The sequence below is a fragment of the Megascapheus bottae genome, chromosome 17 (assembly GCF_031878675.1).
Source record: "Megascapheus bottae isolate mThoBot1 chromosome 17, mThoBot2.hap1, whole genome shotgun sequence".
NCBI lineage: Eukaryota > Metazoa > Chordata > Mammalia > Rodentia > Geomyidae > Megascapheus > Megascapheus bottae.
In genome coordinates, this window is record NC_143525.1 from 1,270,011 (window position 1) to 1,295,373 (window position 25,363).

The 25,363-nt window shown below is 40.9% G+C and overlaps 1 protein-coding gene across 7 annotated transcripts in view; it reads left to right on the top strand.

The window, feature by feature from the left end:
- Positions 1-25,363, top strand: part of Kiaa0753 (KIAA0753 ortholog) — a 66,129-nt gene that overhangs the window by 9,731 nt on the left and 31,035 nt on the right. For all 7 annotated transcript variants that reach the window (XM_090349352.1, XM_090349351.1, XM_090349350.1 and 4 more), the window contains exons 3-7: positions 697-1,315; positions 19,238-19,344; positions 21,233-21,295; positions 21,939-22,154; positions 23,588-23,798. In XM_090349352.1, coding sequence (XP_090205478.1) covers positions 697-1,315; positions 19,238-19,344; positions 21,233-21,295; positions 21,939-22,154; positions 23,588-23,798 — 1,216 coding nt within the window. The remainder of the gene's footprint in view (positions 1-696; positions 1,316-19,237; positions 19,345-21,232; positions 21,296-21,938; positions 22,155-23,587; positions 23,799-25,363) is intronic.

Here is a 25,363-nt window from a genome sequence, read left to right on the forward strand (position 1 = left end):
TTGAATATGCAGAGAGTATATGACTGTTTTCAGTCATATACTTTTGAAGGCTATTATTTGGATTTTAGAAAATACAACAAATATAATTGCTATTTGATTGCTATAAAAAATTCTCTAGAAATACCTATAGGAATATGGAAAACTGTCCAGGTTTAGATAAAATTAAAACAAACAAACAAACAACTTGTATGTATCACGATGAAACTGCCAAAACTTTGTGTAGATTTGTGTAGTTGGACCATTGAAAGCAAGGTATACCACAAGAATAAAAGATTTATCTAACCAATCTCAGGGAGACCTGAAGTCATATCACCACATGGCTTAGTTGATATGGTCCTATGTGGTACATCTCTGGAAATACTCTAATTACTAGTTGGGCTGTGGGATTTAGCAACAGGACAGAAGGTCATAACTTGGAATTGAGAAACTACTAATAGCTGCATAAAGCTTTCTAGATTGACTTTTAGAGGAGTTAGTAAGTTAGTCACTTAGTAAGTGAAAGGCCAATACTGTGGGACTGGGAAAGTACAGACTGGAGACTGGGCTACATGATGAGCTACAGCAGGTAGGAGAGCAGCTGGTCTATCTGTACAAGAGAAAAACACCTCTTCCTATGAAATAATCTTGTGGGTGAAATTTTGGGAACCATGAAATATGTTAATCTAATATGTGCTTACTTTTGTTTACTCTTTAAAGAACCAGCTGCAGTTTAATAGGAATACTCCTACCCATCCGGACAACTTGGCAGTCCGATATTCTTGCCCACATGCAATTAAGATTGAAAAACTGAAACACTCATATAATGAATCATATCATTGCAAAGACTCAGATTTAAGAGTTGGTGCTGACCTAAGCAGTTCTGTTTCGTTTTCTGTTATATCAGAAGAGAGACTTAGCTATGCAGTCCACCTAGCCAAAAGAGATGTAAAGCGAAAACAATTTGAAGAACATGTAAAAGAATATCAGCTCAAAAGTCAGCCTCAAAGTACCCAGAAATGTGGACACACAAAGTGTAAAAGTCCTGGTCACCAGGTGGAAAAGAAAGACTCAAAGAGTCAAGAAGTCTGTCGATACCAGCCTTCCAAAGTAGAAGTTTCCAACTCAGGTGCCAAGGTTCATGTGTATGCATCCCACCCAGGACATTCAGATCTCACTGTGCCAAACTCACCACCCACCCACGATCCAGGACTTCAGCCACAACCCAGAACAGGAGACCACATAAACTTCAATGAACAAAAAAGCCTGCTAGAAGTTCAGCGCCTGCAGAAAGAATTGAGCAGTTGTATCCATAAAATTGAAGAGGTAACTAAAAAAGGTGAGAGAAATTAGATTCTTCAGTTTGAGGAGATGCCGTAAGTGTAGAATTCATTTGGGGGGTCTCCTCCTCACACACCAAGTTTCACATACGGGTGGATTCACTAGGGTGCCTAAGAGTTGGACTTGGAGTGCAATCTGTGTCACCTTGGTCTGAGAAGTTTGCCCCACTTGTTTCCCTATAAGCCACACTTCATATGTGAGCTGACCAAGGGCCCATCCTAGAAGTTAGAGTTCCTGATTGTAAGTCTTAGGTCTGACACCTGACAGTGCAAGGTAGCCTACAATCTTTTCTTTGTTTATTAAAAAGGCCCTTTAGCAAAATTATTTTTAACTTTTATACAGATAACCTTTAAAAGGAGCATAGCACATGTATATTGTAAAATCAGGTTCTATTTGGGCAGTGTTGGGGGTGTACCAGATGGTGTCGGAGAGATTGTAGATGTTTGTGTGAAGGAATAAAGTGATCTTAGGCCATTTCCTGAAGTTTTCTAGTGATTGTAGTGTCCCTACGTTTGGTAGGGATGTAGACGGTTGGTCTGCATGAGAACTTAGTGTTGAAGTGCATAACAGGCAGGAAATCAAGAGTGGCCCACAACTGTGAGTAGTAAATTACTGAGTGTCCAGAGGGACACTTAGTACATAGTCTAGAATTACATTTTGCTTTTCTGTGTGCAAGCTGGGATTGGTACTGCTACTTGAACTCAGCTTTAAAAATTAAACTCTTGCTTTATTTTTAAACTCCAGTTGTGGAATTATAAAATGTGAAACATAATAAAACAGTTGTGCTGGGCACTGGTGGCTCATGCCTAACTACTCAGAAGGCTGAGTTCTGAGGTTGAAGGTTCAAAGCAAGTCCTTGAGATTCTGTCACCAAAAAGCTAGAAGTGGCGCTATGACTTAAGTGGTATAAGTGCCAGCTTTGAACACAAGCTTAGGGTCGACACCCAGTCCCTTAGTTCAAGCCCCATGACAAACATAAAAGAAAAGAAAAAAGGAAAGAAAAGTATATTTCAGGCAGAAAAAAGTTCGTCCAGTAGGTTTTCCTAAAAAGTATATTGTATAACATGAACAGGTGAGATCATCTCTATAGAAAAATAACAGTGGCTTGTTTCCTGTTACCTTTGTCAGTGCTGGTGGTGGGAACAAGCACACATTTCAGGCGGAATCTGCTAGGAGGGGAATAAGCATTACTGGCCTGGCCTCGCCCTATGTATATTTTTAATTTTAATATTTTATTGGATTCAGTGAACAATATGGCACACCACGAACAATTCCTAAGTGAAGAGTTGAGATGACTGATATTCTCACTATAGATGGTCTATAATTGTGTATTATATAATTTTGTATTACATTTCTCCATTTCTTTGGTGTTTTGTTTTTCTACATCCTCATTTGTTCAATTAATATTATTTCTTTTTTTCATACTATTAGGTTTAATAACTTTTTCTTTTTTACAGTTTTTACTGTTTTTTATTTTTTACCATTTCACGGATTTTTTTTGCCTTTTTTTTTTGGTCAGTCATAGGGCTTGAACTCTGGGCCTGGGCACTGTCCCTGAGCTCTTCAGATCAAGGCCCTACCGCTAGAGCCACAGCCCCACTTCCTGTTTTTTAGTGAGTAATTGGAAATAAGAGTCTCATAGGCAGGCTGGCTTCGAACCTCGATCATCAGATCTTATCCTTCTGAGTAGCTAGGATTATAGGCATGAGCCACTGTGCCTGGCTAGTTTTTTGCTTTTTTGGTGTATTAAAATACAAACAAGAAAATTCACTGTTGCTGGTACAGAGAACAATTAATTTCTTTTTTTAAATGCATGAATGTGGATGTGGCGCTATGGCTCAAGGATAAGATGGTAGCCTTGAGCTGAAGAGCTCAGGGGCAGTGCTCAGGCCCAGAGTTCAAGCCCCATGATCCACAAAAAAAAAAAAAATCTTAAATTACTCCAAAAACTACTCCATAAATTAATGTAAGACTATATCAGAAAGTAATATAGTGAGTATACTAATATGGGAGTAATTCATCAAATAATGCCACCGCAATGTGCTTGTATAACATTATGCCTTTGCTTCCCATCTTCCTTGTAAAGAATGTATTCTTTGTAATCACTGTTGTGTGGACTCCTTCGCTAGCAATCAGTGTCCATAGAGTTTGGAATACCTCCTGACAGCATCTGCTCTGTCTGGCCTAAAGTTTCCCACACCCCCATTTTAAGTCTTCAGAGAATGCCACCCTGCTGCTGTGCCCCAAAGTACATGTAAAGGGGACAGGAGTCCATTTCTTTAGGCAGTGGTTGCCAGCCTTTAGATATCAGTTATCCCAAACTCATCATTTGCATCTGTCTGGTGGAGGCAGGGCTCTTGCCCAAGTCTGCAAGTTCTTGGTAGTGCTGGATTTGGGGCAGCAGCTCAGTCTGCTTTGTGGTCGGGCTCTCCGGTGGACAGGGCACCCTGGCTTCTCCTTGTGTAGGCTCCATGTTGTCATCAAGTCCCACCTCTTCAAAACATTGCTACTCCTCCATAACTTCCAAGAGGTCTGAGGAGGCCTCAGCAGCAGGGGTCTGACTGGTGCCAGCATCTTGGTCCTAGCACTCTGTGCCCTCATTTGCCATACACAAAGCAGTTCCTACAACTTGTTCTACTCTTCAGTAGTGGCCGTGTTTTCAGACAGCTGGCTGCACAGATGTTGGAGTTCATCCTCTACTTGTTCTACTTTTCTCTTGGGACAGCCAGTGGACTCAGTCATCTTTCTCCTGATACACCTCATCCAGTGCTCTTTCTCCTGATACACCTCATCCAGTGCTGGTGTCTATTGTTCATAGAAAACTAGGGACTCTTCAGTAGTGGCCGCGTTTTCAGACAGCTGGCTGCACAGATGTTGGAGTTCATCCTCTGGATTCTGGTAGTCCATCTCATCAGGTACATTTTCAGCTTCTTGGGTGCTCGTATTCCTGTTTCCTCTCCCCAGACAGGGCATGGTTCCTGGCCTTGGCACTCAGCTTTTTCTGGCACTGGGCCACCAAGTTTACCAGGCACTTGCTGTGGGCTTGCTGCTTCTGCACTTGCTGACTAAACTTCACCATCTTTGATTCAGCCACTGATAGTGCTACGATGTAATCATCCCACATGATTTGTGGGTTTTCTGTGTCTTCTGGGACAGTGACATTGGGGAAGTTGCCTCTTTACCCCTTTGTTTTTTGCTCACTCACTCCTTCACCCTCCCTAGGGAAATCTGGGAGGTCCAGCTGGGTCCCGAAGCTGTTTGTTCTGAAATCTTGTTGTTGTAACTTTTGAGGCACCATCTGGTCCTCCAGCTTGGTTCTGCACCTGCTCCTGCTTCAGCTGCTCCAGCAGCTGAGTCTGCCTCAGCAGATGCTGCTTCAGGGCCTCCTGCTCTTCAGTCAGCTGCTGATTGCGGGCCCTGTGCTGTTCACAGGTGACTCTGAGCTCTTACAGCTGGGCCAGGTACTGGGCATGCAGCTTCTACAGCTCCTGAGCCATCTCTTTAACTCAGCCATCTCTTTTCATTCTCCTATCTTCTCTAGATTGTCCAGCTCCTGCAGATGTTTCTTTCCCTGCTGCTCTGTTTGCTAGTGAGCTCCTCCACACCACTCAACCTGTGGAAGGCACCCTGTAGCTGAGCCAGCTGATCTTTCAGCTCTTGGTTTTACAGGGGTGTGCATCTCATAGTCTCTCATGTTCCTCTTTCTGTGATCTTGGGGACTTTGTGTTGATCCTTGGCATGCTGATCTTATTCTTCAGCCTTCTTCAGCATCCAAGCTGCTCTTGCCGTTCCAGGTTCTGGAAACCAAGGATCTGGTTTTTCCTGTATCTGGACATGAAATTGTTCCTCCAGGTTCTTTCACTCCTGCAACTGGTAGGCCTCTGCCAGTAGTTGCTGCTCAGCCTGAGATGGTCCTGCAAGGAGCTGCAGGGGCGACAGCTCTGCCAACTTCTTCCTTAGACCAGGTTGACCGCTTGCTCTTTCTCCTCTCTGTTATCTCATCTGATCCAAGAGTTTCTGGGCCTTGTCCTTCTCTATGAAGCTGTCTACCTTAAGGCTCTCTGTAAAGTTGTCTCTCTCTGACTTTTAATTTTGTTACCAACACTTTCATATTCTCTGACTTTCAGTCTCTGTCTGCTTCTCTAGTGATTGTCATAACTCAAGCATTTTGATCTTCATGTCAGCCTTCTGTATCAGGAGCACTCCCAGCCTTTCTCTGCAGCTCAGTGTTTTCTTCCTCCAGGTCATCATAGTTTCTGATCATTTCCTGGAGCTGTAGCTTCACATCATTGAGGTCTTTAATGAGCTCTAGGTTGTTCTGGTCTGATTGTACATGGTGGAGACTGTAGACAGTGTCATCTCCAGCTCTGTAGTGCACTGATGTGAAGTCTACAGGTGGCTGGCAAGACTTTTGTGCTCCAGTTCTTTCATTGGCCACCCGCTGCATGTGGACCAGGGCAGACTGTAAATCAAATTTTTCTGAAACCTGCATCTATATTGATAGCTTGTGGAGCTTCAGGTCTATTTTCAGTGCTTCCTGCACACAGGCCATCTTCTCATTCTCTTTTCAGCAGATCCTGCAGGTCTTTCTTTTCCTGCTTCAGTTTATAGTCTGCTGGAGTCCAGGCAAGCACCAGGCACTGGTAATGCCTTTCCATATCCTTAGTGATATTTGGACCTGTGACACTCTTGACCCTGGCAGCTCTGACTATGCTCACTGGTGGGGAGGTTCAAAGTCAGTGTGGTCTCTGTGATTGAATTACAGTTCCTTGCAATGTTTGTCTTAGGTTTCTCTCTTTTTTTTTTTTTTTTTTTTGGCCAGTCCTGTGGCTTGAACTCAGGGCCAGACCACTATCCTTGGGCTTTCTCAAAGCTTGAGCTACAGCACCACTTCCACTTTCCATGTATGTGGTACCGAGGAATGGGTCTTCCTGCATGCTAGGCAAGCATTCTACCACTGGTCCTAACTCACGGCCCTACTTCCCTTTTTATTTTTATTTTTTTTCTTGGATTCTACAGGGACAATTCTGCCATAGATATTTTTATAATAGGTATTTTTTTTTCCTGCAGCTAATTTTTTTCATCTTATTTGCTTACTAGGACAGTGAAGCTGGGGCCACATTCCCGAGCTCTCAGTTACTCCATTCTCTCAATTACTCCCAACTATGTCATCGCTATTCTCTCACCATTCAGGACCTCTACCTCCCTCAACTGCTGGTAGTGGTATAAGCCCAAATCAATGCGGGCATGGCCTCAGCTATTTTATCCCATTATGGGCATGGCTAGAATCTTGTAATCCAGGAAGAGTGGATGGACTTGCGGACTTGAGCCTCTAAAGCCTCTCCCCCACACAACTGTCCAGTTTGATTGGGGACAGGGCAGGACCACCTCTAGCCTGGTAGGAGCATAGTTTTACAAGCCAATGTTCCTGGCCCCCATCACACAACTGTGGTCACCTGGAGGATGTAAGTGGGTTCTGTCGAGCTGCTGCCCTGGACTCCTGTGTTGCAGATCACCAGTGAGCACCTATCCTAGGGCTCAGAAAGTAGACCAGCAACCTGCAGCAGTGAACACTGTATCACTTCCCAGTTCCTTTCCTGCCTCCACTGCTCTGTTAGAAATCACCTCCAGTGATTGCTGTCCTTTCTCCCAGCCTGCCCCATTTTCACAGTCTCTTTCACACTTTTTTTGAAAATCTTTTTTTTTTTTTAGAATTTATTAACATTGATTTTTACATCATATTTCAAATGACGTGTTTAACCAACAAGTACTCAAGATTTAGAACATAATCAAAATTATGCTAAGGGTTTGTATATCATAGATACGTATTAATCAATGTAATTAAACATTATGTCTATAGAGTCATAGGAGAGTTATTTTTTCATATATATATATATATATATATTTTTTTTTTTGCCAGTCTTGGGCTTGAGCTCAGGCCTGAGCACTGTCCTTGGACTTTCTCAAGGCTTAAGATCTACCACTTGAGCTTCAGCACCGCTTCCGGCTTTTTTCTATATATGTGGTACCGAGGAATTGAACCCAGGTCTTCGTGCATGCTAGGCAAGCACTCTACCACTAGGCCAAAACCCCGGCCTTTTCATATATTTTTTATTGTAATTAATAGAAGGGTTACATTATATTCACCAGATAGAAGGTGCATTACTTCACAAATATTGATACCCTTTCTCATGTCATGGTTCCCATTTCCCTCTCCCCTCCCCCCGCTTATCTTGATTTCCCCCCTTCCCTATCCTATTTCAAATAACCAATTAAACATATATAAAATATATCAGATAACAAGGTGAAATATTGTAACAATATGAGATAACCAAGGGACAACAAAAGAGGTGAGAGATAACAGTACATTAAGGACAACAATCACTCCTTATATGGCTTTTGTTTCTGTATCCTGGAGGTCCTTACATTTAGCATCATACTATATGGCCTTATGTATCTAGATTTTGTTCTATTGTGAATCTTTGCTAGGAGAGCCCAAGGTTTCTGCTGATTATGACAAATGGCTTACTTCACTTAATATGTCTTCTAAGTCTTTCCAGGAAAGTCTCTTATTTTGGTAGGCTATCTACTTCCTCTTAGCATGATCTATTCCTAGTCTCCTGCTTCCTAGCTGTTGCTCCTCCTGTACTCCTCTGCCTGCCCTGTTCTCAGAGGGAACGCTGTATATCCAACTAACCTTTCTCCTGGGTTTCTTTCCTGAAGAACTAAACTGAAATTGTCAGGGTTTTCTGCTACCCTGTAAGGATGTCTGTGTCGTTCTCTCCTACTCCAATCCCAACCATTTAATTCTTTTCAAGGCCAGGAAACCTGTGTACTGACCACATTTTTAATGTTTAATATATTTAATAACAAAATATGTCTATCTCTTAGCTACCATATTTCATAGGGTTAGATATTCAGTTAGTTTCCTAACAGAAAAAAATGTAAAAATTACATAGTAGAAGTGTCTGGTAAGCTGGCTCAAGCCTGTAAACCTAGCTACTCAGGAGGCTGAGATCAGTTCAGAGCCAGCAGGGGCACTAAAGTCCATGAGATTCTTATCTCCAGTTAACCACTAGAAAACCGGAAGTGGCAGTGTGGCTCATGGGATAGCCTTGAGTTGAAGAGCTCAGGGACAGTGCTCAGGTCCAGAGTTCAAGCCCCATGACTGACAAAAAAAAAAACTCCAAAAAAAGAAAAGGTGTCTAGTACTAAAATGCCTATTTTTAGTGTAGTTTTGAGTACTTGGCAATTGCATTGCATACAAAAGGAGCTCACTCAATTCTGGTTCCCTTTTCCTATTTATGGTTGTTGGAGTGACAGGAATAGAGACACTCCTAAGTTTGAGCTGGAGAACATTTCTAATCTCCTTTTACCTCACACTCTTAACATTCTTGAAGTTTCCATTTGTCTCTATGAATTTGTTCCATGATCTTCTCTTCACTGATAAGCATTCCCTTATGGTTTACCATGGCCTCCACAGCCTTTCTGGTTAGGAAATAATACTTTGATAAACTGTGAACTACTGGGAACCTGCTTGAGAATCTCCCTCTTTATCCCAATCTGAGGTAATCTTAATTGTCCTATATATTTTTTATTTTAATTTTTTTTCCAGTCCTGGGGCTTGAACTCAGAGCCTAGGCACTGTCCTTGAGTTTTCTCAAGGCTAGAGGTCTACCACTTGAGCCATAGCACCACTTCTGGCTTTTTCTGGGTATGTGGTACTGGGGAATCAAACCCAAGGTTTCGTGAATGCTAAGTGAGCACAGCCCCTGGCCTATATATTTATTTTTTTCCTTTTTTTTTTTTTTTTTTTTTGCCAGTCCTGGGGCTTGAAGTTGACCTAAGCACTGTCCTTGGGCTTTTTCAAGGCTAGAGCTCTATCACTTGAGCCACAACACCACTTCAGGATTTTCTGTGCATGTGGTATCGAGGAATCAAACCCTGGTTTTCATGCATGCTGGGCAAGCAGTCTACCAAAACTCCCAGCCCTTTTATTGATTTTTTTTAATGTGAGTTTGACCCGTCCTTGTTCCCTCCTTGTTCTAACAGCCTGTGGGGGGAATGTGCCTTTGTACGGTTCTCAGTATGGCCACTTGTAGGAATACAGGAAGGTGTTGGAGTAGTCCTTTGGGAAGAGACCCAGGTAAATATTGATTGATACTAAAATATTGTTTTGGTCTCTGTCCCTGGGATTTCTCAACTGAACTCTTCAGTCTGAACCAGATAAGAACAATTTCCTTCCTTCTTTACTATGTATGATCCCAGAATAGTCCTACCTGACATAACAGTAGTTCTGATGCTTGACAGTCTTGGTTACTGATGAGGGACAGACAGTTAAGTACTAGGCAGTATATGCAGGTGATGGAAAGAGAATGTTTGTAGTCGTCCTCTGAGGTGCCTGAGTCTCTTGATTGTGCAGGCTTGTGCCAGTATTCCTAACTACGTGGGAAGCTGAGTTGAGAAGATTGTGGTTCAGGGATCACGTGGATGTACATGTGAGTGAGTCCCTGTCCGATACAGTAGCTGAGTGTGGTGGTTTCTTCTATTGTACTAGACATATGGGAGACTGATGTGGGGAAGATTGTGATTTTTGGGCCATGTCAGGTGGAAAAATCCATGAGAGATCATTTCAGTGGAAGAAGCTAGATCTGGAAGCAAGAGGCTGTTGTCCTAGCTAAGGCGGGAAGCCTAAAATAAGAAGATGATATTTCACACACCCAATCCACACAGGAAGTGAGATCTTATCTCAGAATTTACCAGTGCAAGAAAGGGCCAGCCAGCAGAGTGGCTCAAATGTTGATTGCCTGCCTACTAAGTGCAAATTGCATTCAAACTCAGTACAATGAAAATAATTTCCTTAGGAACTCACCTCAATGCAAATGCTCATCAGAACATATTGGTCTAAGTGTTTATGTTTCCTTTCCTTAATAAAGCAATGTTTGGTTTGTGCTGACAGTCAAACACAAGTCCTCATGCTAAAATTATACTCTTAACTTTAAGCTCTATCCCTGCCCTAACTCAATGTGACTTTTTTTTGTTTCTTTTCTTTTTTTAATTTATGTTCAACTAAGGTTTATTATATAACCTTGTATTACATTCATTTTGGAATGGTCGTAAAAATGTGGATTCTTAGTCCCATCTTCAGAGCTATGGAGCAGAAACTAGAAGCATGGTTCAGGAATCTGTATTTTATAAGCTATACTGTTAAGTCTTATGTACAATAAGTTTGAGAACTTTGAGCTCACCCTCCTTTATGTCACATTGTCCTGCTTTAGCCCTTAGATATTTGGAGAACTCTTTAGAGTTCTTGAGTTGTGGAACCTAGAATATTTCTAGAACTTTTAGGCTGGAATCCACCATCCACCTAAGTGTTCTTGGAGGTAAATATAAAGGAATGAAAACTCTGACTACCATGCCTCTCAACCTAAGGATCTGGATTCACACAGACTTTGCCCATGGCCTGACATTTTTCATGGGGTGCCAGAGTGGTTTAACTCACACTTTTTGCATAAGTTGCCAGCACAAGGACCCAGACATTTGATAGAGACACTTCTGGCTGACAAAATGGAGCTTCTCAAATCAGTGATCAAGGATTGGTTATGTTTATTTTGCCTATTTAAAATTTCACAAATTAGTACTTTGAAAGTGTAATAAAGGCGGGGAGTTTGGCCTAGTGGTAGAATGCTTGCCTAGCATGCACAAAGACCCAGGTTTGATTCCTTATTACCACATACATAGAAAAAAGCCAGAAGTGGTGCTGAGGCCCAAGTGGTAGAGCTCTAGTCTTGAGAAAAAGTCCAAGCACAGTGCTCAGGCCCTGTGCCCAGGGCTGGCACAAAAAAAAAAGGAAGTATAATAACATGTCACAGTCAGGGCCAGGAGTTTGGCCTAGTGGTAGAGTCCTTGCCTAGCATGCACGAAGACCCAGGTTCCATTCCTTGGTATCACATACATAGCAAAAAGCTGGAAGTAGTGTTATGGCTCAAGTGGTAGAGCTCTAGCCTTGAGAAAAAGTCCAAGCACAGTGCTCAGGCCCTGAGTTTAAGCCTCACAACTTATGTAAAGAAATGCAAATACTTTCAGTGTCTGTACTTCTTTTGTGGACTCGTTGTAGTTTGCAGTGACTCCTATTGGCAGACCACCTTTACATCAACCTCTAAGGATCTTTTACAAGTCTGCTCTGCAGGTCTATTTCATCAGAATCTTTGCAAGGTGAGCAGTTTAAACCACTGCCTAAATCAGTTCCTGTTATTCCTCAGGCGTGTGAGTGTGGGTCTCCCCACGGGGTAGCCCAAATAAGAAATAGAAATAATTAGTTTATAGGTTCCAGTGAGACTGCACTTGTAGTTTGCTTTCTTTAAAGTACCCTTATTCTTTTCCTTGAGTGACTTAGTTTTTTTTTTAAGGATTTATTCATTTATTATTATTATTATTATTATTATTATTATTTTGCCAATCCTGGGCTTGAGCTCAGGGCCTGAGCACTGTCCTTGGATTTTCTCAAGGTTAGAGCTCTACCACTTGAGCCTCAGCACCACTTCTGGCTTTTTTCTATGTGTGTGGTACCAAGGAATCGAACCCGGGTCTTTGTGCATGCTAGGCAAGTACTTTAACCACTTGGCCAAACTCCCAGCCGAGTGACTTAGTTTTAATAAAATTGTATTATTAAGGGGTTATACATAGGACTTACCATTTCATAAGTCAGGTAACGAATGTAGTTCTTTTTTGGACATTGCCATCTCTTCCTTCACTTTTCCCCTCCTATGCCTGTCCACAAGTTACATAATTCATTGTCCACATAGTGTTTACTAAATGCCATGACTGCATTTCTTCACCCTTCCTTTCACTTCTGTGTCCCCTCCTTACCTCCCCTGAAAAGAAAAACCCAAAAGCAAGAACAAAATACAACCAAAAACATGTTCCCATTATCTAGACTTCAGTTTGATAAATAATACTTTAAATAGCTTAAATTATAACTTGAGTTTTTTTCCTTTGGGTTCCTCCCCTAAGAGTATCATCCTTTAGTCTGAGTGTGTGTGGATGGATGCCTAGAGTCCTGTATTGGTTATCTTCTCCAGTTATCCTGTTCCAGTTATAGTTTAGATCTAGCTTCCACATATAAGAGACAGCACGCGCTGTTTGTCTCTCTGATCTTGGCTTATCTCAGTTGGCATGATTTGTTCTAGGTCCATCCATTTCCCTGTAAATGAAAATCTTATTCTTTCTAATGAATGAGTAAAATTCCATTGTTTATATATACATGCCTCCTGTTATTGGCCCACTCATCTGTTACAGGGCATCTGGGCAGTTTCCATTACTTGGCTATTGTGATTCCTGTAGTCATGAACATGGATGTGCAGGTGTCTTTAGCATACCTTGGCTTGTAATGATCTGGATAGATGTCCAGGAGTGGTATGGCTGGGTTATAGGAAGTTCTGTGTTTTTTGAGGAACTTCCAAACTGCCTTCCAGCATAGTTGTACTAGCTTATATTACCACAAAGAATGTAGTAGGGTTCCCCCCCCCCTTTTTTTTTCTCACATCCCTGCCAGCACTTGTTGAGTTCTTGATGTTGGCCAATCTAACTGAGGTGAGATAGAATCTCAAACTTGTTTTGATTTACATTTCTTTTATGGCCAGGAATGTTGAATATTACCATATGGATCTGTTTGCCATTCTTCCTTCTGAGAAGTTTCTTATAAGCTCCTTTGCCCATTTATTGATTGGTTTATTAGTTATGAGGGGAGTTCTTGAGCTCCTTGTATATTTTGGATAGTAGGCCTTTGTCTGATTTATTGCTTGTAAGGATCTTCCCCAGTCTGTTGGCTGCCTTTCTAGTTTAGTAACTATGTCCTTTACTGTGCAGAAACTTTTCATTTTGATGTAGTCCCATTTGTCAAGTCTCTCTCCTATTTTCTGTGCCCTCTTGGACTCTTTTCAAAAAGTTCCTGCCTGTGCCTGTGAGTTCTAATGTTTCACCTACTCCATCTTGCAGTAGTAGTTTCAAAGTTTCAGGTCTGACATGGAGGTCTTTGGGTCCACTTTGAGTTGATATTGGTACATGTGACAAACAGGGATCCAATTTTAGTTTTTTACATGTGGATGTCCAGTTTTCCCAGCACCAGTTATTGAAGAGGCTATCTTTTTTCCACTTGTTTTGGCGTCCATGTCAACTATCACACTATGAGTGTGTTGCTTTTTGTCCTCACTAGTCTGTTCAGTTGATTTCTGGGCTTGTTTTTGAGTACCAAGTTGGCTTTGTGTTTATAGCTCTATAGTAGTTCCATGTTTAGGATTGTGATACTTGCTTTTTGTTTGTTTGTTTTATTTTGTTTTTTGCCTAAAATTGCCTTGCTATTTGAGGTAATTTTGTTGTTGCATATGAATTTTTGGATTGCTTTCTCTTGGTAAAGAACATCATTGGGATTTTGATAAGGATGCCATTAAATATGTAGATCACCTTTGGCAGTATGGCATTTTCACATGGGGAGAGCTTTCTATTTCCTTGTATTTCTTCAGATTTTTATAGTTTCCACTATAGCAGTTTTTTGCTTCCTTGGATAATTGTTTTATTTTTTATTTTTTGCCAGTCCTGGGGCATGAATTCAGGGCCTGGGCACTTTCCTTGGGCTTTCCTCAAGGCTAGTGCTCTGTCACTTGAGCTACAGCTCACTACAGCACCACTTCTGGCCTTTTCTGTGTATATGGGACTGAGGAATGGAACTTAGGGCTTCATGCATGCTAAGCAAGCACTCTACCACTAGGCCATGCTCCCAGCCCACTTTGGTTAGTTTTATTCCTAAGTATTTAATGTTTTTTTGAGGCTACCGAAAATAAAATTATTTTTCTAATGTCTGCTGGTACATTGGTGGTGGAAAGACTACTGATTTTTGTGTTTTGATTTTAATTTTATTTATTTATTTTTTTGCCAGTCCTGGGGCTTGAACTCCAGGGCCTGAGCACTGTCCTTGGGCTTTTTCCTCAAGGCTAGCACTCTGCCACAACACCATTTCTGGCTCTTTCCATGTATGTGGTGCTCAGGAATTGAACCCAGGTCTTCATGTATGCTAGGCAAGTACTCTTACCGCTAGGCCAAACTCCCGGCCCAATGGGTTGATTTTATATCCTGTTACATTGCCAGAGGTTCTAGGTGCTTGGGGTGGAGTCCCCTGGGTCCTTTAGATATAAGGTTATGTCATCTGCAAACAGGGATAGTTTAACTTATCCTTTCCCTAGGGGAATCCATTTTAAGTCTTCCTTTTTCCTTATTGCTCTGGCTAGGAGTTCCAGAATAACACTGAAAAGGAATGTTGAGAGTGGACATCTTTGTCTTATTCTTGATTTTAGAGGAAATGATTTTATTTTTCACCATTTTGTATGATGTTGGCTTAGTTCTGTCATATATAGTCTTTATTATGTTGAGGTATGTTCTTTCTATTCTTCTCCAGTGGTTTTTTTGTTTGTTTTTGTTTTTTTGTGGGGGGGGGGCAGGAGGATCAAGGGGCTTGAACTCTGGGCCTGGGTGCTGTCTCTGAGCTCTTTAGCTCAAGGCTACTACCCTACCCCTTGAGCCTCAGTCCCACTTCCTGTTTTTTAGAGGTTAATTGGAGATAAGAGTGCCTGGGCTGGCTTTGAACTGTGATCCTCAGATCTCAGCCCCGTGGTAGCTAGGATTACAGATGTGAGCCACTGTGCTGGCCTTCTCCAGTGCAGTTAACATGAGTAGATGCTGGATTTTTTTTTTTTTTTTTGGCCAGTCCTCATGACTGAACTCAGGGCCTGAGCACTGTCCTTGGGTTTTCTTCAAGGCTAGAGCTCTACCACTTGAGCCACAGCACCACTTCCAGCTTTTTTTTTAATGTATGTGCTACCAAGGAATCGAACCTGGGTCTTCCTGTAGGTGAGGCAAGCACTCTACCACTAGGCCAAACTCCCAGCCTGATGTTGGATTTTGTTTAAGGTTTTTTCTGTTTGTACTGAAATGATCATGTGATTCTTATCTCTATTAATGTGGTATATTATGTTTATTGATTTCTCTCTATATTAAACTAGCCTTGCTTCTCTGATATAAAACCCACTTGATCATAGTGTATGAATTTTTCAGGAACTTTTTTTTGTAGATCATGGGGCTTAGGCTCTGGGCCTGGGTATTGTCCCTGAGCTCTTCACCTCAAGGCTATCACCCTACCTTTTGAGCCTCAGAGCCACTTCTGGTTTTCTAGAGGTGAATTGGAGATAAGAGTCTCACAGACTTTAGTGCCCAGGCTGGCTTTGAACCTTGATCCTCAGATCTCACCCTCTCAAGTAGCTAGGATTATAGGGGTGAGCCACAGTATCCAGCTTTTCAGTAACTTTTATTAAGAAACTTTCTGTTCATTAGAGAGATTGGTCTATAGTTTTTTTTGGGGGGGGGGCAGTCTCTGGGCTTGAATTCAGGGCCTGATCACTCTCCTTGGACTTTCTCAAGGCTAGAGCTCTACCAGTTGAGTCACAGAACCACTTCTGGCTTTTTTTTTTTTTTTTTTTTTTTTTATGTATGTGTACTGAGGAATTGAACCTGAGTCTTTGTGCATGCTAGGCAAGGACTCTACCACTAGGCCAAACTTCCAGCCCTGTAGTTTCTTTTTTATTGTTGGGTCCCTACCTGGTTTGGGGATTAGAGTGATGCTGGTTTCATACATTGTTTGGTAATTATTCTTGTTTGTATTTCATGGAAAAGTTTAAGGAGTAATGATGGTGTTAGTTCATCTTTAAAGGTCAGCTGCTAATCCATGTGGACCTAGATTCTTCCTTGTTGGAAGACTCAATTTCATTGCTTGTTGTGGGTCTGTTTCAGTGATTTATATTATTGGTTCAGTGTAGAGTGCTTGCATGTCTCTTAAATTTTATCTGTATCTACTTGCTTGTCTGACTTATTTGAATACAGGTTTTGAAAGCAACCCTTATAATGGATTTCTTGGATGTTTCCTATGACATCTCTAATTTTGTTGATTTGAAACGCTTCCCTCTATTTTTGTTTATTAACTTAGCTGGGGGGGGGTCTGTCATTAATTTTTTCATGGGACCAGCGTTTTGTTTCATTAATTTTTTTTTTTGTCGGTCATGGGACTTGAACTCTGGGCCTGGGTGCTGTCTCCGAGCTCTTCAGCTCAAGGCTACTGCCCTACCCCTTGGCCACAGCTCCACTTCCCATTTTCTAGTGATTAATTAGAGTCTCACTTTCCTTTGGTGCCTGAGCTGGCTTTGAACTGTGATCCTCAGATCTCAGCCTCCTGAATAGCTAGGATTATACGCGTGAGCCACCACTCCAGGCTTTCATTGATTTTATGTATAGTGTTTTTAGTTTCTAATTTATTGATCTCTGCCATCATTTTTACTCGGTCTAGTAGTTTTGGGTTTGGTTTGTTCCTGTTGTTCTAGAAGCTTTAGTTGCATCATGAAGTTTTTACTTGAGCTTTTTTCTATTTTCTTTATATATGTGCTTAGAGCTATGAATTTTCTACTCAGTATTTCTTTTGCTCTGTCTCAGAGGTGCTGGTGTGATGTGTTTTCATTTTCATTGAATTGTAAAACGTTGATTTTTCTCATTTCTTCAGTGACCCACCTGTTATTCAATAGTATATTGTTCAGTCTATAGTTTTCTGTACTATTTTTTACTGTTGAATTATAGTTTGTAATTCCATTGTGATCAGATAGGATACAGGAAGTTATCTCAATCTTACTGTATTTGTTCAGGCTTGTTGACTGTCCTAGGATACCATCAGTTTAGGAGAAGGTTCCATGGATTGCCAAAAAGTATGTGGCTTTGTGGTTGTTGAATGAAATATTCTGTGGATGTCTATTAAATCCATTTGAGTTATGATGTCATTTAGTTCAGAGGCTTCTTTGCTGATCTTATTTGATTGACCTGTTCTTTAGTGAGAGTGGGGTATTAAAATCTCCCTGTCTGGTGCTGTACCCAGCAGCAGTGTTCTGGGCAGAGAGGTATGGGCTGGTTTTGAGCCTTGTTCCCTGGGGAACCCAAGTGCAGAGACATTATGACCTATATTTGGGGCTCATTGTGAGCCTGCTCGGATGGTGTTGCCTGATTGGTGGGGTACTGGCAGGGTGTTGAGGCTCTCTTGGATTCTAGTCCTGGTGGGTGCCACGGCAAAAAAAAGGATGGGGTTTTAGGTCAGACACTCACCTCTGAGTGTCCAGAACTTCTTGCTGACTTCTGTAGCAGCCTGTGGCACTGCTTTGTTTCTGAGTGGTGGTCCTAGTACTTGGCTGCTGTGGCTGCTTTTCCCAATTCCAAGACTTAAACACATCGGCTGTCGGCTGGTGAGGATTGAGTCACAGGAGAGTAACAAGGGAGAAAGAGGGAACATAAAAGAAATCAGGAAAGCTCTTAGATTGTCGCCTGCTTATGTTCCTCTGTGTATTTGTTTTGAATTTTCTTGTTGAGTGTAAGTTTGTTTATATTTTGGTGTGCTCTCTTGAAGAGGACTTCTGTACAAAAGTCCCCCTATATCTGTTTACTCAGGGGGAGCCTGCAAAATGCCATCTTGACTCCTTTTTGTTTATTTTTTGGTGCTTGTGATTGAATTCAGGATATCATGCATGCTAACAAGCAAGTGTTCTACAACTGAGCCACACCTTCAACTCCTTCATTTAGCTTTTTGTGGATAAATTAAAGAATTAAGGTTGGGCTGGGAGTTTGGTCTAGTGGTAGAGTGCTTGCCTAGACCTGGGTTCGATAACTCAGTACCACATACATACAAAAAGCCAGAAGTGGTGCTGTTGCTCAAGTGGTAAAGCTCTAGCCTTGAGAAAGCCCAAAGACAATGCCTAGGCCCTGTGTTCAAGCCCCAGGAATGGGGGAGGGGAAAGAATTAGGGTCATAAAAATGTACAAATAAAATGTCACCTTATTCTGCCTTATATTGGATTTTTCTGAAAGTGTGTGAACATATTTGGAAAGCAGAGACTAGAAGTATTGGATGGACTGCATCTCCCTCAGCCAGTCTTCCAGAAACAGCTTCAGCCAATCTTTTTTTTTTTTTTTTTTTTTTTGCCAGTCCTGGGCTTGAGCTCAGGGCCTGAGCACTGTCCTTGGACTTTCTCAAGGCTAGAGTTCTACCACTTGAGCCTCAGCACCACTTCCGGCTTTTTTCTATATGTGGTACCGGGGAATCGAACCTGGGTCTTCATGCACGCTAGGCAAGCACTTTAACCACTAGGCCAAACTCCCGGCCCCCAATCTTTTTTTTTAAATTAATGTAGAGCATCCTGACAAATGGATAAAAACTGTAGATATCGGAATGATTTTTGCACTGCTATTTTAATGTGTTAGAGAATTTCTCTTATGGATTCAAGATAAGAAATGTACAAATAATCTTGTTAGATATGTAAATATTCCAACAAAGTGTTCTGGGAAAAAAATAAAAGCATCACTGATTTTGGTTTAATATCCTTTTAATAGTAAGAAGTATTCCAAAGTAAGAGCCTTCCAGCAGGATTGGGTCAGGGAATTGGGGCAGAGGGAGCTTGCTGGCCTTCATGTCCTTCCTATCTCTGAGTCAATACAGAGAGCCACTTATTGCACCCTGGGGTTTGGCTGATATTTTTGCTGGGCACCAGTGGCTCACACCTGCAATCTAAGCTACTTAGGAAGTTTGAGATCTCTGCATTGTGGTTTGAAGCCAGCCCAGGCGGGAGAGTTTGTGGGCCTGTTATTTCCATTTAACTACCCCAAAAGCTGAAGAAGAGCTGTGGCTCAAGTAGTAGAGCATTAGTCTTTAGCACAAGAGCCCAGTGACAGAATCCTGGCCCTGAGTCCAAGCCCTAGAACCAGCACAAACACTATATAAATAAACAAAAACCAAACTGAAGTCTCTCTGTGTGGTTTGTAATCCACATTGTTAAAAATCTTTTCAGGTAGCCTGGAAGCAGCTTTGGATCCAGATGAAGAGCGACGGGTCCAGGTCAGGAGACAGGAGCAGGCTGTCCGCAGTGCCCGGGTGCTCTATGTCCTCCAACAGCAGGTGAGGAGAGCTGGGAGAAGTGGAGCTTCAGCCTTGATTTCTTTATATTTCCTTGTATCTCAGACCAGCTCTAAAGTATGCTACTTGAGTTCTAGAATATTTGTGGAGCTAAGTTTTTTGACCACCTAATTCTTTTTGTCCTCTGCCTTTGTGTGTGTGTGTGTGTGTGTGTGTGTGTGTGTGTGTGTGTGTGTGTGTGTGTGTGTGTGTGTGTGTGTGTTAGTGTTATAGACATCTAGCCAAGCTCCTTTTGCATTTTTAATTGTTATTATAAAAGTGATGTACAGTACAGAGGGGTTACAATTACATAAGCCACGTAAAAAGTTCTTTCTTTCTTTCTTTCTTTTTGGTCAGGGTACTGTATAGAGGGGTTACAGTTACATAGTGGGTGCATTACTTCTTGCACTTTGATACCCCTTCTTATGTTTTGTTCCCATTTCTCTCCTAAATTTTTTTTTGTGTGTGCCAATTCTGGGGCTTGAACTGGAGGCCTGAGCACTGTCTTTGTGCTTCTCAAGGCTAGCACTCTACCACTTGAGCCACAGCACCACTTCTGGCCTTTTCTATGTATGTGGTACCAGGAATCAAACCCAGGTCTTCATGCATGCTAGGCAAGCACTCTACCACTACGTCTGGCTCCTGGCCCCAAGAGTACATTTCTTTTTGGACAGTGTCACTCCTTCCCTTGCTCTCAGTTTCTCCCTCCCATCCCCACCAAGTTGTATAGTTCGTTTTCCACATAGACTAAATTCCTTCTTAAACAGTGGCTCTTGACCTTTTGTGACCATAGACCCTTAAGAATCTAATAGCCACGCCCTCTTGAAAACATACATATTGTCCAAAGCACATTTGCACATAGGAGGTCAGGAGGATCTTTGATTTTCAGGTGTGCCCCCTAGTCTTAGAGATAGGACTTGGTCATTTTTCCATAAGACTCAGGTTTCCTGTATACTAGGTTATTCTTTATTAAGGAGTAAGCAAATTGCATCTTTCAGGGCATATTATGTGATTGACAAACATACAGTTGTTCATACTGGGATAGATATTATTAAAGTTTATTTTAACTTCCTCTATTTGATTCTGTTCGATTCTTTTTGGTGCCAATATGGGGGGCTTGAACTCGGGACCTCACATTCTCACTTGGCTTTTTTTGCTCAAGGCTAGAGCTTTACTACTTGCCATAGCTCCACTTCAAGATTCCCGCTGGTTAATTACGAATTTTTCTGTCTGGCTTAGAACTGTGATCCTCAGATGTCACCCTCATAGTAGCTAGGGTTACAGTTGTGAGCCATGGCAATGAGTTACTTTTAATTCTAATGCTTTATTTGTTAGTAAGCCTTTAACTCCATTCTGGTCACTAAAGTAACATTTTCATTGTTTGAATAGAAAACTACTTTTTCATTTGAAAGAAAAATTCAGTTCTGTGTTTTTGTTTTGTTTTAACTTGTTATTTTAATTTGCATTTTTTCCACCATTGAGATTGTGGGAAGCCATGGCCAACACGGCCTTGGCTCTCAGTAGCTCTTGAGTAGGGTAGCTAAACTCTTTAGCATGACATTTAGCTTTTTATGGTCTATTTTTCTGTGGTTTCCCAAGTATCTTTTCCTTCCCTGGTTCATATTACATTCTAACCATCGTGTGTATGTGTGTGTGTGTGTGTGTGTGTGTATGTGTATGTGTATGTGTGTGTAAGGAAACGCAATGCTTTGTGTACCATCTACAGCAGGGAGCCAGTAACTGGTTTTTAGTGCATGAACGAGTAACCATTTCTCATTTTCAAGCAGCTTGAAATAATAATGTATATTTGGACTAGACAAGATATATGTTTATCTTAAGAATGACTAATATGAAGGTATGACATTTTTGTTTTTCTCCATTTACAAAACAGGTAAAAGAAATCCAGGAAGAATTAGATAAATTGAGTCCACATAAAATTAAACACACTAAGAAGGTAAGATAAAATTAACTTATGATTCATACTTATTTTAAAAAGCTACTGTGCAGGGTTTTATGAGTATTGTATATAGGTTTTCTGAAGTAATGTTATTGTTGGTGCTTATAGAAATCTGTCAGGACGTGAGCAGTATTCTTAACATGGAGTTTCCTTCCAAGGAATGAGTTCTGAAAACAGATTCTTATTTTTGCAACTAGTATAAAAGGAGAATAAGGAAGGAAAAGACTTAATTTGTCTAGAGCCAAATTAACTTTAACCTTAATAAAGTTAGAAAAGGTTGAAAAGTTTAACCTTTATAATCTTTATTACAGAAGTTTTCACAACAGGAAGAACTTTCCATAGAACTCTCATGGAGAGGACTATAGGACTGTGATACTCTTAAACAAGTTCCTGGGCACGTGGTGGCTCAAGCCTGTAATCCTAGCTACTCAGGAGGCTAAGATGTGAGGATGTTGGTTTCAATCCATCATGGGCAGTAAAGTCTATGAGACTCTAATCTCCAAATAGCTAGCTTCTAAAAATTTAAAGGCTGGAAATGGAATTAGTTCAAGTGGTAGAGCACTACCTTAAGTTAAAAAACAAAATGGGTTGATATTGGAAAGTTTCTGAATATTGCAATAACTCCTCTTGCTTATTACAGTCATGGGCAATGTCTAGAGTGGCAGCCGCCCATCGAGGAGCCATCCGGGCCTTACAGATGTTTGTCACTCAGTTTACTGACCGAGGGGAGCACCCATTTCCTGCTCGGTGCAAGGAGCTGGGCAGTCTCATTCGCCAGCTTTCCCTTTGCTCTCTGAAGCTAGATGCCAATCCTTCCATCCCTGACGTGGTTATCGATATCCTGCAACAAATTGAGGTATGAAATGGAGTGAACTCAGGGCCTTGGGTACTATCCCTGAGCTTCTTTTGTGCTCAAGGCTAGTGTTGTACTACTTGAGCCACAGCACCACTTCTGGCTTTTTCTGAGTAGTTTATTGGAGATGAGAGTCTCATAAATACTCCCGCCTGGGCTGACATGTAACCATGATTCTCAGATCTCAACCTCCTGAGTAGCTAAGATTACAGGCATGAGCCATCAAAACCTGGCTTCATTTTTATTTTATTGTTTTCACACATAGCCTGCCAAGTCAGATGATGCTTTTTCAATTTATTAGCCAACATGATTCCATTTAGAGGCCATATCTCCTGAATCCAAGGAAAGATTTTGAGATAATTGTAGTTTGAGCAAGAATACGTTTAGTGATTATTGTTGTTATTTTTTAATTGGAGAACTCGGGGTACATGATTAGCATATGCTTTATCACTTAAACCATGCCCCCAGCTCTTCTCACATTGGTTATTTTTTTAGACTCAGTCTTGAGTTTTTTTAAACCCATTTCCTGACCTTAGACCCAGTCCTGTGCCTCCCAAGTAGTTGGGGTGAAAAGCACACACCACTATGCCCATTTATTAGTTGAGATGGGCTTGCTAATTTTTTTGCCCAGACTCACCTTGAACTATAGTCCTCCCAGTCTCTGTCTTCTGAGTAGCTGGGGAGGGAAGAGATTACAGATAGATTTGAGCCACTGAACATAGGCCCTTTTCTTTCTAAACACATTGTTCATTTTTCCTACTTTTAAAGACATTCAGCAGTAGGAAATTTGTGTTTCTTATTGATACACTATACTATTTCACAGCTTTACCATCTCCCTGTCATCTGAACTCAGCATCCTTGTCTGTGTTCCATTGTCTCTACTTCGTCCTGTCAAGATGTATTAAAATACATAAAAGGAAATACAATTCTAAAGACTATGCTTAATTTCTAAAATGATAATTTTTAAGTTTGAGATTTGGATGTCTTCAAATGTAGTCCTACCGGCTGGGAATGTGGCTTAGTGGTAGAGTGCTTGCCTAGCATGCATGAAGCCCTGGGTTTGATTCCTCCCATAACACATAAACAGAAAAGACTGGAAGTGCAGCTGTAGCTCAAGTGGTAGAGTGCTAGCCTTGAACAAAAGAAGCTCAGGAACTGTGCCCAGGCTGTAACTTCAAGCTCCAGGACTGGAGGGAAAACATAATCGTACTATTTCTTTGTATTGATTTTAGTGAATTAAACATGTAAAAGAGTTTGTAGAAAGTGTTAATTTCACATGTCCTAAGTAATAATGATTTTCTGTTAAGGTAAAAATTTCATTAACCCCTAGAAAGACCCATTTAACACTTTTCTCTAGTGTCTGTATTTTTCAATTGGGACTAAAAATCATACTTTTGAGAGGAAAGTGAAGAGAATAATAGATTGTTTCATAGTAGGCTTTGGAATCTCTCCTGGAAAAGAAGCAGTCACCAAAGAAAGTAAAGAAATCTTCCAATGAAAATCGGAGCAGATTTTCTGTGGGAAGCCAAAGGCCTATAGAGAAGTGGCCAACAACCTTGGCCAAGAGTGAGAAGAGACCCCTTGTCACGAAGGAGACGCTTCCACAGGAAACAAGTCGGCCTTCTGCAGTGAAAAAGCTTCTTGTCGGTATGTGTCTTAAATGTTTATTGCATGATATTTTATTTCTTGCAGTTGAACTGTAATAGTTACTGTGCTGAGGGGAGAATCAAAATTGATCACCAAGTCCACAGAGCTACATTTTAACTTGGGTCAGTAAATATCAACTGACATGCTGCCATGAGACTGGAGGGTTCTGCTATAGAGGATTATGGAAAGAGTATCATTCTCTTTTTTTCCATCATAGCCTAAACGTATTATATTTCAATGGTATATGCACATGATACATGCATTTTTCATATAAGTAATATATCATTAAGATGTGAAATTGTTATGGTATAGGATCTGCATATTTAAACAGATATTGCCAACTTAGCCCTTAAAAGTGTGCATATATGGTGGGTTTTTTTTATTTGTTTCTGTTTTTAGGCAGTATCCCTGAGCTTTTTGCTCTACCCCTTGAACTACATCTCCGCTTTCAGCCTTTTGGTAGTTTATTGAAGCCAAGAATCTCACGAATGTTCCAGATCTCAGCCTTCTGAGTGGCTAGGATTGTGGGTATGAGCCAGGTACCCAGGTACAATTACATATTTTACTAGCAATGCATTAATATACATCCTCACTTAATGCTTTACATAATAAAATTATTGTTTTTAAATGTCTCCATGGAAAATAGCATTCTAGAGTTTTATGTTACATCTCATGATTCCTAATGAGGGTTATAGTTGTCACATACCTTTAGCCATGTGCACTCTCTACTGTGATTCTGCTGTTTGTATCCTGTGTTATCTTCCTGTCGGCTTCTACCACTTTTTTTACTAGTGGATAAAAGTTCTTTATGTTGTCTGGAACTTAATCTTTTTTGCTACTTCTACTACTTAGTCACTTATCTCCGAAATTTATCTATGATGCTTTTATCTGGTTTAAAAAATACACATATGAGCCAGGAGGTTGGCCTGTGGTAGAGAACTTGCGCGAAGACCTGAGTTCAATTCCTCAGTATTACATACATAAGGGGGAAAAAAGCCGGAAGTGGTGCAGCCTTGAGAAAGCCCAAAAACAGTGCTCAGGCCTTGAGTTCAAGCCCCAGGACTGGGAAAAAAAAAATACACATGTGTAATTTTATAGACAAATCCATCAGTCTTCTGCATATATTTTAATACTTGAAAAGGCAGTTCTTTCTTGATTTAAAAAAAAATTGCTGCTGGTCATTGCTCATCTTCTTGGGGAATTTAAATGAGCTTGTCAAGTTCTATGAAACATGTGATTGGCATTTTGATTGGCTGTACATTGAGTTCATAGGTGAATTAGAAGAGAAATTATGCCTTTAGAAATGTAGAGTTTTCTATTTTTCCTAATTATTTGTCCCTCTTTGTGTTCCTTCTTTTGAATTTTGTATTTTTCTACTTAGAAGTTTTAGACATTCCTTGCTAAGTTTTATGTCTGGTTTTAATTTTTTGTAGCTCTTATTACTGTTTTGAATGAGATCTTTATTATCAGTTTGCTGTCACTGCTTATTATGATTCTGTATTGTGACAGTGGATATTGTTCAATTTGAGGTACATAGTTGAAGAGTTCTGAAATTAGTGGGGGGT